Source organism: Chiloscyllium plagiosum, chromosome 26 (genome assembly GCF_004010195.1).
Source record: "Chiloscyllium plagiosum isolate BGI_BamShark_2017 chromosome 26, ASM401019v2, whole genome shotgun sequence".
In the NCBI taxonomy this organism is placed as follows: Eukaryota; Metazoa; Chordata; class Chondrichthyes; order Orectolobiformes; family Hemiscylliidae; genus Chiloscyllium; species Chiloscyllium plagiosum.
In genome coordinates, this window is record NC_057735.1 from 3523951 (window position 1) to 3539314 (window position 15364).

General features: G+C 46.7%; 1 protein-coding gene across 1 annotated transcript in view; it reads right to left on the reverse strand.

Moving 5' to 3' along the window:
• The window catches only part of LOC122562922 (protein phosphatase 1H-like), a 61140-nt gene extending 54453 nt beyond the window's left edge, over window positions 1-6687 (reverse strand). Inside the window, exon 1 of the mRNA XM_043716224.1 lies at window positions 6391-6687. Within this exon, the coding sequence (XP_043572159.1) occupies window positions 6391-6608 (218 nt within the window). The 5' untranslated portion in view covers window positions 6609-6687. The remainder of the gene's footprint in view (window positions 1-6390) is intronic.
• Window positions 6688-15364: the final 8677 nt, after the last annotated feature.

Genomic DNA, 15364 nt, shown 5'->3' on the forward strand with positions numbered 1-15364 from the left:
CCGCAGGGACTGTAAAACCTGCGCCCACACCTCCTCCCTCACCTCTATCCAAGGCCCCAAAGGAGCTTTCCACATCCATCAAAGTTTTACCTGCACATCCACTAATATCATTTATTGTATCCGTTGCTCCCGATGCGGTCTCCTCTACATTGGGGAGACTGGACTCCTCCTAGCAGAGCGCTTTAGGGAACATCTCTGGGACACCCGCACCAATCAACCACACCGCCCCGTGGCCCAACATTTCAACTCCCCCTCCCACTCTGCCGAGGACATGGCGGTTCTGGGCCTCCTTCACTGCCGCTCCCTCACCACCAGACGCCTGGAGGAAGAACGCCTCATCTTCACCCTCGGAACACTTCAACCCCAGGGCATCAATGTGGACTTCAACAGTTTCCTCATTTCCCCTTCCCCCACCTCACCCTAGTTCCAAACGTCCAGGTCAGCACTGTCCCCATGACTTGTCCGGACTTGTCCTACCTTTGGGCGGCACGGTGGCACAGTGGTTAGCACTGCTGCCTTACAGCGCCAGAGACCCGGGTTCAATTCCCGCCTCAGGCGACTAACTGTGTAGAGTTTGCACATTCTCCCCGTGTCTGTGTGGGTTTCCTCCGGGTGCTCCAGTTTCCTCCCACAGTCCAAAGATGTGCAGGTCAGGTGAATTGGCCATGCTAAGTTGCCCGTAGTGTTAGGTAAGGGGTAAACGTATGGTTGGGTTGCGCTTCGGCGGGGAAGTGTGGACTTGTTGGGCCGAAGGGCCTGTTCCACACTAAGTAATCTAACCTGCCTATCTCCTTTTCCACCTATCCACTCCACCCTCTCCTCCCTGACCTCTCACCTTCATCCCCTCCCCCACTCACCCATTGTACTCTATGCTACTTTCTCCCCACCCCCACCCTCCTCTAGCTTATCTCTCCACGCTCCAGGCTCACTGCCTTTATTCCTGATGAAGGGCTTTTGCCCGAAACGTCGATTTTGAAGCTCCTTGGGTGCTGCCTGAACTGCTGTGCTCTTCCAGCACCACTTATCCAGAATCTGGTTTCCAGCATCTGCAGTCACTGTTTTTAACCACAGATTTGATGGCTATTTTGGTTTATTTTGGCTATTTTCTCAATGACTTTAGAATAATGGTGTCAAAATCCTGGAATTTGTCCCAGAGGGAATTGTGGGTCTATCTACATGGACCCACAGTAGTTCAAGAAGACAGCTCACCACCACCTTCTCAAGGGGCAACGAGAAATGGGAAATAAATGTTGCACTCCATGTACTAATTTTTCTTTTTTAAAAAGGGCTGAATTGGAAAGTTGAACCCAAGTCCTTGGATAGCACACAGTCAAGGTTAGAAAGATTGACAGGACGTTGGATTATTACAGTAACCTATTATTCTAACTTAAATACACTTCTCTAAACTCAGACACTATCCTGGTAGAGGGAGTTAAACTGATGCCAAATGGGGCTGGGGGAAGGTGGGGAAAGGAAGAAAACCTAAATGAGACACTCCTTTTGTTTTACCTCTATGTGTAAGCAGATGGACATGGAATAATAGAGAAATATGTTGGCGGGGGGGGGGGAAACATTCGATAAATGGATTCTAACTCTCCCCATAATCAGTCCTGCCATCCCAGGACTCAGTGTGGTGAACCTTCACTGCAAACCCTCAACAGCAGGAACACCATTTCCTCAGATAATAAAACTAAAACTGCAAACAATACTCCAGTTGTGGTCTCACCAATGCCCTGTACGACTGCAGCAAGAATCCTCTTATTCATGAAGGGTGATATACCATTTGCCCTCTTCACCAGACGCTGCACCTGCAATGATGACATTCAGTGACTGATGTACAAGAACACCCAGGATCTTGTTTCACACACCTCTCTCACAGGTTATAGCCATTTAGATGATCATCTGTCTTCCTGACTTTGCTCCCAATGTGGATAAAATCACACTTATTCACATTATACTACAATTAACGTGTACATGCCCGTTCACTCAGCCTGTCAAACTCACACTGACCATCTCTGCATCCTTTTACAGTTCACCTTTTCTCCTCAGCTTCAGTTTATTAGTCTTAAATATACAGATAATCTTAGCAATGATGACCATATCAGCTATCATCACTGTTAGAAGAAAGCCACCCTTATATCCTTTGATGGGATAACGAACAAAAATCTCCCTATCCCAGTCTAGAAAGCTCAGATTCCATAGTTTTTTCAAAGGAAGGAGGAATTTCAGACTCCCACTATTTTCCTCTGAATAATTACTTCCTGATTTCACCCTTGAAAATGTGTAAAATACCAGGCTGGCCCTCCAGTAATTTTGCAAAGGCAATGTGGCATCATGACACAGTCTGGATTATAGCACGGTGGACTCTTAATTCAGAAAATTCTTGATAGTGCAGAACAGGGCCCTGTTCTGCACTATCAGGTCCGCACTGATCCTTCGAAGAGCATCCCACCCAGACCCACTCCATATCTGCAGTTACCAAGGCTGATCGACCAATCCTGCATGTTGGGTTCCAAGTGTCAGGAATATTATACGGAGAACAGAGGGTGTTGCTGACGCTGAACGTTCAGATTAAAGACTAATCTGAAGTCCAGAGTGGAGCTTGAACCAAAACCTTCTGAATTCATCACAGATCAATGATGGGGATATTTGGCCAAATTGTTTTCCACAGAGAGGGAGCATAAGACCAGGGATAGGCCATTCAGCCCTTCAAGCCTGTTCCACCATTCAGTAAGCTCATGGCTGGTTTTCCATCTGAGCTCTATCTTTTCACATTATCATATTCCTAATTGACAAGAATCTACTTATCACACACCTGTCTTGTATGTACTTCACAGAATCTCTACAATATGAAGCAGGCCATTCAGCCCATCGAGTCCACACTGACCCTCCAATGAGAATCCCACCCATACCCACCATTTCTCTGTAACCCTGCATTTCCCGTAGCTAATCCACCTAATCTGCACATCCCGGGATACTATGTACAATTTAGTATGGCCAAACCACCTAACCTGCACATCTTCGGACTGTGGGAGGAAATCAAAGCACCCAGAGGAAACCCACACAGACACAGAAAAAATGTGCAGATAGTCGCCTGAGGGTAGAATCGAACCTGGGTCTCGGTGTTCTGAGGCAGCAGTGCTCATCACTGCTAGAAAGCAATCCTGACTCAGTAGCCTAAAGAAGCCACTCAATCCAAGGACAAGTACGAATGGGCAACAGAAATTGGCCCTACCCACGCTCCATAAAAGAATACAAAAAGAAAGAAAACTAATCATCTTTCACTTTCCTAAGGAACAAAACTTCACAGAAAATGCTGACACAAAAAACTAAACATAAACTAAAACTACCTCAGGTAGCCAGCACTTGGAACCAGGGAAACAGGATAAGGAGCCAGCCATTTAAGGAGGGAGATGAGGAATTTCTTCACACAGAGAGTGGAATTTTCCACCGCAGAGGGCAGTGAAAGCTCAGTCACTGAGCATACTTAAGACAGAGATTGATAGATCTCGAGGTACTAATGGCATCAGGAGATATGGAGATACCACAGGAATATGATGTTAAGGTGGATAATCTAGAAAGTGAAGGAGGCTCAAAGGGCTGAATGGCCTGCTCCATCTTCTATGTTTATATTTATCGATAGAACAATAAAGCCCATCATGTCTGATCAGCTGTTCAAAATAGTTAGTTATTGATAATCCCATTGCCTCTATTCTTTCCCGATGGCTCTGTGTTTTCTGTCTTCACGAACTGACTCCCCTCAGAAAAGAGTCTAAGGCCAGACAGCAGAGTCTCAGAATAAGAGAAGCATCAAATTAAGAGGGAGAGGAGGAGGACATTTTCTCTCAGAGGGATGAGTGTCTTTGGAACTCCTTGCCCCAGAGAGCTGTGGGGTCTGAGATCTTGTGTATTTTGAAAAAAAAACCCAGCTATTTGCTAATTACCCTGTTCAGAGATGTTAATACACATCTCTGGAACAGAGTAAAACAACGTAATGCTGAAAAAGTACAGCCGGTCAGGCAGCATCCGAGGAGCAGGACAGTCGATGTTTCGAGTGCAAGTCCTTCATTAAGAATGTGGGGTAGGCCCAAGGGGGCTGAGAGATAAATGGGAGGAGAAACTGAGAATGGGATAAGTAGATAAAGATAGTGACTGAAGGTGATAGGTCAGAGCGGAGGAAGGACAGTGCCGAGTTGGATCTGGGATAAGGTGGGAGGGAGGGGAGATGAGGAAACTGGTGAAATCAACATTGATTGCATGTGATTGAAGGGTCCCAAGGCAGAAAATGAGGCATTCTTCCTCCTGGCATCAGGTGGCTAGAGTTTGGCAGTGGAAGAGGCCCAGGACCTGCATGTCCTTGGCAGAGTGGGAGGGGGAGTTGAAGTATTCGGCTACAGGGCAGTGGGGCTGGTTAGTGCAGGTGCCCCATTTCCCTGAAATGTTCCACGGAAATAGATTAGATTACTTACAATGTGGAAACAGGCCCTTCAGCCCAACAAGTCCACACTGACCCTCCAAAGAGCAACCCACCCAGACCCATTCCCCTACATTTACCCCTTCACCTAACACTACGGGCAATTTCCCATGGCCAATTCACCTAACCTGCACAGTTTTGGATTGTGGGAGGAAACCGGAGCACCCAGAGGAAACCCACATAGACACAGTGAGAATGTGCAAAGTCCACACAGACAGTTGCCTGAGGCAGGAATTGAACCTGGGTCCCTGGTGCAGTGAGGCAGCAGTGCTAACCACTGTGCCACCATGCCACCCTAATAGGTGGGACTTGAACCCAGATCTCCTGGCTCAAAGGTAGGGATAATACCACTGCACCACAGGAGCCACTCTGCTGAAGGCTCACAAAGATACTTGATCAAGTGTTCGGGGAAAATGCAGAGTAATGGGCCTTAGGAATAACAGAGCAGCTATGATCCTATTGAGTGATGGAGCAAGTTCGAGGGACTTACTGGCCTCCTCCTGTTCTTGTTGTTAATGGTCTACAGTTACTTTATGAAAGTTCTGATTCCATCTGCTTCCATCCCACTTTCCCGATCACAACAGAAATTGCTGGAGAAACTCAGCAGGTCTGGCAACACCTTTGGAGAGAGAAACAGAGTTTATGTTTCGAGGCCTATATGACATCTTCAGAACTGAGGTATCAAAGAAGTGTAATATCAGGCGAGGAATATTAACCATTTCTATTTCCACAGATGCTGCCAGACTTGCTAAGTTCCTTTCTGTTTTTATTTCAGGTTTCCAGCATCTGTTTGTTTTACTACAGCCCACTGCACAGGGAAAGTTTCAGATCGCAGCATCTGCCAATTATCTTCACTTTGTGTTCCCCTGATCACTGAGACCCTCCTATCTGCAAACATTCTCTCCTTAGTTAACCCATTCACAGTTGTGAAGACCTGGAATGAATTATAGGAATCAGAGTAGGTCACTTAGCTGTCCCAACCTGCTCCAAAGTCTAGAAGATCACATCCTGATTTTAGTCTCAGCCCTACATACATGTATAACCTTTTACCTGCCAGGACAGTAGGGTGGCTAAGCGATTAGCTACTGTTGCCTCACAAGTGTAGAGTTTACAAAGTTAAAAATCACACACCAGGTTATAGTCCAACAGGTTTAATTGGAAGCACTAGCTTTTGGAGTGCTGCTCCTGGTGGTTGATGAAGGAGTGGCGTTCCAAAAGGTAGTGTGCTTCCAATTAAACTGCTGGACTACAACCTGGTGTTGTGTAATTTGTATACCCCAGTCCAACACCGGCATCTCCAAATTATGTGGAGTTTGCATGTTCTCACCATGTGTATGTGAGACTCTTCTGTTTTTCTCCCACAGTCCAGGTTAGGTAGTTTGGCTGTGCTAAATTGCCCAATATGTGCAGGCTAGGTGGATTAGCCATAATTTAAAAACCCATTTCAGGGGAAGATACTGTTTGGAGAGTTGGTGCAGGCTTCGATCTGCACTGTAAAGATTCTATGAAAAATCTACAAGTCCTGCCTTAAAACATATTTACATTAGACTTGCTGAGTTCCCTTCTGTTTTTACAGACTCAGACTTCTGAGAAAGGGAATTCAAGGACTCACAACCCTCAGAGAGAGAGAGAGAGAGTTTCCTTATCTCTTCACTGTGCTCAACCTTCCAGCCTGTAGGCATTGCTGAGAGGAAGTTGAACGCTGGTTGTGTGTATGTGTGTCCCTGCTCCTCAGAGTTGTTACGGTGGTACAAGGGTACCGTCCGGTCCATCGTGCCCGTGCTAGCTCCTGCATTGCCAACCTCCTGCATTTGCCCCTCTCCCTGCACCTTATGTCTGTCCCATGCCCTGTAACTTATCAGGGAGTGGTTGGGGGAGCCAGCCTGGAGGTAGGGAAGGCTCTGAGACTCACTCACTCGGCGTATCCCGTGTCCCAGGGCAGCAGAAGCCGCCTCCTGGCGCTCTCCGAGCTGGGGCTAACGATGTTCCTGCGGCTGTGATCCGCCGCCTGCTCCCTCTCCTCGGGGCTGAGCTGCAGGAACACCGGGCGGCTGTACCCCAACTGGGGGCTGGAGCCAGCAGCCGCCTGGCCCCCCACCAGCTGAGAGACCACTGCCTTCACCCGGGTCATCATCGCTCGTCGGTCCGATCCGGGCCAGCCCCTCTCCGCCCCAGCTGCGCTCCGCCCGATTTAACCAAACGGGCGGACCGTGCGCCGCCCTCAATCCGCTGCTCCCTCCCTCCCTCTGCCTTCCGCAAGCAGGGGAGGGCCGTACAGGGGGGAGATGAGGGGGGAGGGAGAACTGTGGAGGAATTAGAGAGAGGGTTTTGGGAGTGGGAGGGAGGTTTGAGATCATGGGGAGTGGGGTTTAAGGTGAGGGGAGTGGGTTTAAGTTGAGGTGGATTGGGGTTTAAGGTGAGGGGGAGTGGGGTTTAAGGTGAGGGGAGTGGGTTTTAATGTGGGGGAGAGTGAGGTTTAAGGTGGGGGAGTGGGATTTAATGTTTGCAGAGTGGAGTTCAAGGTGAGGGGGTGTGGAAGGGCAGAGGAAGAGGTACGAAGTGAGCTGGAGGTTGAGGGAAAAGGGGTGACTAGAATTTATTAACACAGGGGCTGAGTCCTGGAAAATTTGACTGGAATACTATAGTGTGTTGTTTAGTGACCAGCCCAGACGTGGTGAGCAGAAGGGCCATTTTCTGTGCAGTAAGAATTCTGTGACCAATGAGAGCTCTGGGGTATGACAGGGTAGGAGACAAGGTACAGGTATTGGTGTGAGAATAGATAAGGGCAGCATTTATTACCAATCCCTAATTGCCCAGAGGGCAGTTAAGAATCAATCACATTGCTGTGGGTCTGGAGTCACATATAAGCTAGACCAAGGATGACAGTTTCCTTCCCTATAGGATATGGATTACAAGCCACCTTGGGTCAAAGGAGGAGGAGATAGGGAAGGGAGATGATGGGAAATAGAGTTTGGGGGTCAGGTCAAGTGAGATCAGGGAGGGAGGTTTATGTTTCCCAGTGGCATGGAAGGATATGTTGGATGAGAGGAAAGAGCGGAAGTTTGGGATTGGAGGTTGTATGGTAAGCAAATGGATGTAGGGGTGTGTGTCTGAAACATACCCAGGTGGGGCATGGAGATGAGTGGTCAGGAGCGAGTAATATGCAGGAATGGAGATGGGCAAAAAAGGGTGGGGTTGTGGGGGAGGGAATGTGGGAGAAGTTAAGCTGCAGAGTCAGGTTGAAGGGTTTTGGGCAAGAGATGGGGATGGGGAAAGGATTTTTGAGATGAAGGGGGTTGTTGGAAGGAAAGTGTGAAAGGAAAGCAAGGAACATATCAAGGGAAACAGCAGAGGATCGCGATGAGGAGAATGGGGGGAGAGGTGAAGGGAGGTGAGGGAAATGAGAGAATTATAAAGGATGGGAATGGGGAAGTATGATGGGGACAAGAACAAGTGAGGGCTGGGAGGATAGAATGGAAGTGGAGGAAGGGGTCATATATAGAGTGCTGTAGGCAAAGGAGGTTGAACCTGATGATAGAGAGGGCAATGCAGGAAGTGTGAAAGATAGGGTAAATGAGGAGGAGAGATGGACAGGAACACTGATGATGGGAAGCTGGAAGAAATGTAAGGCTACCTCAGCTACCCTTTACCTCTCCTGAAACTCAAGAAACAGTGAAATTAATTTGACGCCCTGTCATTGACCAGAGGGTCAGGACCACGCTGGGTAACTGTAGCATTGTATTTGTGGTCGATCACGGTCCAGTTTGAAATTCCCAGTCAATCATCACAGATTCAGAGATTTAAGCTGCAAGGTCTATCCTGGCCAAATGTAAAAGGATAGTTCTGGATTGCCCTGTCACCTCTGTAGGTGTGTTTCAGTGGTTAGCACTGCTACCTACCAGCATCAGAGACCTAGGTTCAATCCCACCCGCGGGTGGCTATCTGTATGAAGTTCGCACATTTCCCCCATGTTTACATGGGTTTCCACTGGGTGCACTGGTTTCCTCCCACAATCCAAAGATGTGCAGGTTAGGGTGGATTGGCTATGGGAAATTGCCCATGATGTGCAGGGTACGTGGATTAGCCATGGGAAATGTAAGGTTACAGGGTAGGGGAATGGGTCTGAGGGGGATGCTCTTCAGAAGGTCAGTGTGGACTCGATGGGCTGAATGGACTGCTTCCACACTGTAGGGATTCTATGATAACTTCACTGTTGTACTGAGCACTGAAGTTGAGGATCAAGGAAATCTTGTCATAAATAAATAAAGTTCTCTTTGTTGATTAACTAGTTTCACTGGAATTATTAAAGAGGAACTATTAAAGACGTCAGTGTACACATCTCTATTCCATGTGCAGGAATCTCAAGCAGTTCTCATTTCCTGTTTTTTATTTCTGGTTTCCCTCTTTTTTTCCTTCCCCCATCTCCTAAAGACGCTGAGTTTCTCTGAAATACCCTCATCCCAATACTCATTCATAATTGTCAGCTGAATAACAACAGAGTTGAAAAATGTGGTGCTGGAAAAACACAGCAGGCCAGGCAGCATCTGCTATGAGTCATTAGACTGAAACTGAAAGGCAACCTCATAAGGAGATAGATTAAATTAGATTCCCTACAGTATGGAAACAGGCCCTTTGGCCCAACAAGTCCACACCGACCCTCCAAAGAGCTACCCACCCAGACCCATTCCCCTACCCTATATTTTCTGTTGACTAATGCGCCTAACACTATGGGCAATTTAGCATGGCCAATTCACCTGACCTGCACATCTTTGGACTGTGGGAGGAAACCCACGCAGATACGGGGAGAATGTGCAAACTCCACACAGACAGTCACCCGAGGCAGGAATCGAACCCAGATCCATGGCACTGTGAGGCAGCGGTGCTAACCACTGAGACACCGCATTGGGCATGTGATTCAAAGCTGGGCCAACAAGTTAGAATTTAAGGAGCACCTTATGGAGAACATAGGAGTCTTAGGAGAGTGAACTCCAGAGCCAAGCATGCAAGCAGCTGAAGGCATGGCCCCCAATGAGGGAACAAGTCAAAATGGGAATATGCAGGTGCCAAAATTGGAGGAGCTTCAAGATTTTCGAGGTTTGCTGGGCAGGACAAGGCTACAGCGGGGGAAGGTGTTGAAGGGATTTAAACATTGGGAACATCTTGAACTATAACCAAGTGAACCTCTGTGACCTCAGTCCTTCCAGAAAGACAAGGGCAGCAAATGCACGGTAGTGTCATGCCCAAGTCACACACACCATCCGAATCTGTTGGAAATATATTGGCAGTTCCTTCATTCTCACTGGATCAAGAATGTGAAAATTGGAAGTGGAGTTGAGGATTATCAAATGATCACATTGAATGGAGGAGCGGATTCAATGGGCTGAATGGTCTACTGCTGCTCCTACATCGTGTGGTCTGAATTGGCTACCCAACAGCACTTTGACCACACGGTCTGCAGTGGTTTGAAAAGACAGCTCACCACCACCTTCTCAAGGGGCAAACTTTTGCTACTTTTGCCAGATAAGGTCACATCCCGAGATACAATTCGGAAAGTACTGGAACATTGCTGAAGTGGCTGCTGTTTCAGCAGGAGCTTGCTGAGGGCTGTCTGCCTTTCCGACCATCACATTTCAACCTTTAATTGTCTTTACCAGATATTTATATCCAACCACACCACAGTAAGTGATGCTGCACGGTCAGCAGGAACTCTGGCTGAGTTTAACATCTCGAATCCAGAGCGCCTTTATTGCTGCATTAACTGAAGTGGAATAACTCAGGAGGGATCGAGTTGAAAACATGTCCATTATGCTCAGTATCAAAGCAGGAGAGCATTGAATTAAGAGTTATAAGGTCTTTGGTTGCTTAGGTCTAAACCCAAACACGTTCACTCATTGTTCCACTTTGTCTGTGCGAGTTGTGACAGTCATTTAATTTTCACACTTTGTTGCTATAAAAACTATGATCTTCACACCCTCATGTGCAAAAGCCTGAAGGTAAATGACAGAGCTCTCACAACTGTTTCCATCTCCGTGACTTCCTCCAGTACAACAACATTTTCAATTCGACTCTCCTGCACATCCCCCCCACCTCTCCACCATGGCCAGCCACACTTTCAGCCCTCCTCTCTGGCATCCCCCACAGTCAAGGAGGGGATGGAGTTGGTGGGTTCTGAATCTTTGGAGCCAAAGAATCTGCCACAGGTTGGACAGCTGGTGTTCAATGAAAGAAAACAAATGCTACCAGACCTGCTGAGTTTCTCCAGCACTTTTTAGTTTTGTTTCTGATTCCCAGCATCTGCTGATCTTTGGTTTTTTTGATTGGTTGGTGTTTAAGGAGGTGGGTGAGCAGACCCTCTGGATTCTGTACTCGTTTTCTGCTGCTCATGTTAAGTCTCCACTCGGTGGCAGTCAGGTTTTTGGTGGTTTCACAGATTAATAAATAACATACTTATCTTTAATACAAAAAAAGTCAATAAAATGTTTATAGTTTCTGTAAGATGTCTCTCAGTCAAAAAGATAGTTGTGTGAAATCACCATTGTCCTATCAGGCCATAGGTCTGTTCTCTCTTTAGAGAGAAAGAGAGAGAGAGAGAGAGAGAGAGCGATAACTGTTGGTGATTTAACCTAAGGGTCACCATGTCTCAGGCAAGGGAAGGGGTTGAAAAGGAGAGTCTTTTAGAGTAATCTCAGCCTGTGCAAGAATTAACCCTATGCTGCTGACATCACTCTGTATTGCAAACCAGCTTTCCAACCAACTGAGCTAACCAATGCCCATTTTGTGCCGCCTGTTGTATTGGGCTCTGGGTACTACCAGCTGGTACCCAGGATAACTTTGCTGCCACCAGTCCTCCTTTCCACCTATTTTACAATAAACCATTAACTGGATTACAGAAAAATTAGGATCAACATCCCAAAAGGGCATTGTAAAACAAGCAAATATTCAAAAGGAAATTCAGAAATTCAAATTTAGGAGATGATGCAACCAAGTCCCCATCAGTCTGATGTGAATCGGCAGACACTACTTGTATCATCTCTCAGGACACCCTGGCAAGGCAAAAGGTGGGCAGTAAGACACAACAACCCCACTCCCCAACAGCATGCTACCTGGGCTTATGAATGGCCTCCTCGGCCAGGTCCAGGAATAGACCCAGATCTGCCTGCCCTTCTCCCATTGAACGTACAAAGACAAAGTGTGGGAGATTGAGAAAGAAGCAAACAGATTAGAATTGGCCCCTTTAGAAAAGGGCTGCAGCTTGCCACAGCCCAGGAACCTATTTGTCCTATGATTGTACAGGACAACCATTGGAGGAACGTTGAGGGTGGCACGGCAGTGAAATATATTCTGGGCAGGGAATTTCAATATCCAACACCAAGAGTAGCTTGTCATCAGCACCACTAATCGAGCTGGTCAGGTCCTAAAGGACAAAGGTGCTAGACTGGATCTGCAGCAGGTGGTGAGGGAACCAATAAGAGGGGAAAAACACTCTTGACCTCATCCTTACCAATCTACCAGCTGCAGACGCATCTATACATGACGGTGTAGAGTGACCACCGCACAGTCTTTGTGGAGACACAGTCTCACCTTCATATTGAGAGGACCAATCATGTTGTGTGGCACTATCACCATGCTAAATGGGACAGACTTCAAACAGATACTGGGCATCCATGAGGCACTGCGCGTCATCAACAGCAGCAGAACTGTACTCCAGCATAATCTGTAACCTCATGGTCCAGCATATCCCTACTCAACCATTACCATCAAGCCAATGGATCAACCCTGGTTTAATGGAGAGTGTAGGAGGGCATGCCAGGAGCAGCACCTGAAAATGAGGTATCAACCTGGTGAAGCCATCAAACAGGATTACCTGCACACCAAACAGCACAAGCAGCAAATGACAGGCAGAGCTAAGCAATCCCATAACCAACAGATCAGATCAAAGCTCTGCAATCCTGCCACATCCAGTCATGAATGGTGGAGGATGATTAAATAATTCACTGGAGGAGGAGGCTCCACAGATATCCCATCCTTAATGACAGAAGAGCCCAGCACATCAGTGCAAATATAAGGCCAAAGCTTTCACAGCAATCTTTAGTCAGAAGTGCCAAGTGGATGATCCATCTCAGGCTCCTCCAGTGGTCCCCCACATCACAGACACCAGTCTTCAGCCAATTCCATTCACTCCACGTGATATCAAGATACGGTGGGAGACATTGTACACTCCAAAGGCTATGGGCTCTGACAACATTCTGGCAAAATTACTGAAGACTTGTACTCCAGAACTTCCTGCTCCCCTCGCCAAGCTGTTCCAGTACAGTTACAACACTGGCATCTGCCCGACAATGTGGAAAATTGCCCAGGAAGTTGTGCGCACAAAAAGCAGGACAAACTAACCCAGCCAATTACCATCCTATCAGTCTCCTCTCAATCATCAGTAAAGTGATGGAAGGTGTCATCAATATGAGAACACCACCTGCAAGTTGCCCTCCAAACCGCTCATCACCCTAACTTGGAAATACATCGCCATTCCTTCGCTGTCGCTGGGTCAAAAATCCTGGAATTTCCTCCCTAAGGGCATTGTGGGTCAACCCACAGCAGGTGGAGTGCAGCGCTTCAAGAAGGCACCTCACCACCACCTTCTCAAGGGGCATCTAGGGACGGACAATAAATACGGACCCAGCCAGTGACATCCACGTCCCATGAGTGGATTAAAACAAAATGAACAACCCCCATTCCCCGACTTTCATAAGTCTCCTTGCCCCCATCCCTGTCTCTCACACGGAACAGTGGGGAAAGTTTTGGAAAGCACTGTCATAAATACTCAGTTTTATTGTCGCCTTTTGCCTCTTATTCTTCATCTAATGCTACAGGCTTGTTGCTGAGCCCCAGGAACAACAGCACAGCTGTTCTCAAACATCTTGCTTACTGTATCCTCATAAATGCTGGTTAGCTCTGACTGATTGTATGTCTGGTGATGTCCATTTATCAGAAATAATTAAATGTTTTTTTTCAGAGTCATTTGAGTCACTCATGACCTTGTGTGGTTGGCTAACATTTCCAGTTAGTTCTTATTTATGGTCTTGGGTGATTTTTTTGTCCAACACTTCACTTTTGCTGGTGGTTAAGGATTTGTTTCTTAAGTTCCATTTCTTTATTTTCTTATTGCTGGCTGCCATTTCTGGAAATGCCTGTGGAGACAGAGACAGATTTAATATTTCAAGTCCAATATGATTTTAACCTGAAATTTAAAAAATGAAGAACTGGATTTCTCATTGTATCATCCTAAACGCCCCTCATTAATGACATACCCTGCTCCTATTGCGCCCTTCACATTCAATGCCCACCTGATTCTGCCACTCACAGTAACCAGAAAAACTTCCTGTTGACCAGATATCCCAGTACTACCCATAATGCATTGTCACACACTCGTCCGGATTAAATTCCTCCACCCACTTTCCAGCCGGACTATGTACTGTTGCATCCTTTGACAAACCTTCCTCACTATTCACAACCCAATCTATTTTCATGTCATCTGCAAACCAACTAATCAGATCACCTACATGTTTATCCAAATCATTTATATAAATTACAAACAACAGAAGTCCCAGCACTGGTCATAGGCTTCCAGTCAGAAAAAAAAACCCACCACAACTACCCTCTTTTGTATCCACCTTCCCACCTCACCACTTATTTCACGTGATTTGATCTTCTGGACCAGCCTATCATGAGGGACCTTGTCAAATGCTTTAGTCAAGTCCATACAGACACTGTCCTTCCATCATCAATCATCTTCATCATTTCCTCAAAAAACTCAGCAAGGTTCTGAGACAAGACCTCCCCCTCACAGAGCAATGCCGACTATCTCTAAGTCCATTCTTCTACAAATGCAAGTAAAACCTGTCCCTAAGAATCTTCTCCAATTATTTCCTTACCACTGATGTAAGGCTCATCAGCCCATAATTTCCTGGGATCATCCCTGTTGACCTTCTTGAATAAAAGAACATAAGAACCAGGAGCAGGAGTAGGCCGTCCGGCCCCTCGAGCCTGCACCACCATTCAATAAGATCATGGCTGATCTTTTCATGGACTCAGTCCCACATACCCACCCATTTATCATAACTCTTAATTCCTTTACTGTTCAAAACTCTATCCATCTGACAAACATTCAATGACAGAGCCTCAACTGCTTCACTGGACAGGGAATATCACCCTTTGGGTGAAGAGGTTCCTCCTGAACTCAGTCCGAAATCTGCTCCCCCTTATTTTGAGGCAATGCCTACTGGGCAGTTAGGGATGTGTAATAAATGCTGGCCTAGCCAGAGATGCCATGAATAAATTTTTTAAAATTACATTTATCAAATTAGCAACTAGGGTATAAGTGATAAAAATTAATTGGACATTGTTATTCTGACTCTGAGATAACCTATAGACTAAGGTCTACACTCATAGTCATAGAGGTGTACAGCACAGAAACATCTTGTCCATGCTGACCAGATATCCCAACGTAATCAAGTCCTCTTTGCCAGCAGTTGGCCCAGATCCCTCTAAACCCTTCCTATTCATATACCCATCCAGATGCCTTTTAAATGTTGCTGTTGTACCAGCCTCCATCACTTCCTCTGGCAGCTCATTCCATACATGCACCATCCTCTGCGTGAAAATGTTACCCTTTGGGTCTCTTTTGTATCTTTCCCCACTCGCCCTAAACCTATGACCTCTAATTCTGGACTCCCCTACCCCATGGAAAATACTTTGTCTATTTACCCTCTCCACGCCCCTCATGATTTTATAAACCTCTCTAAGGTCACCCCTCAGCCTCCGACCCTCCAGGGAAAACAGCTCCAGCCTGTTCAACCTCTCCCTCTAGCTCAATCCTTCCAACCCTGGCAATAT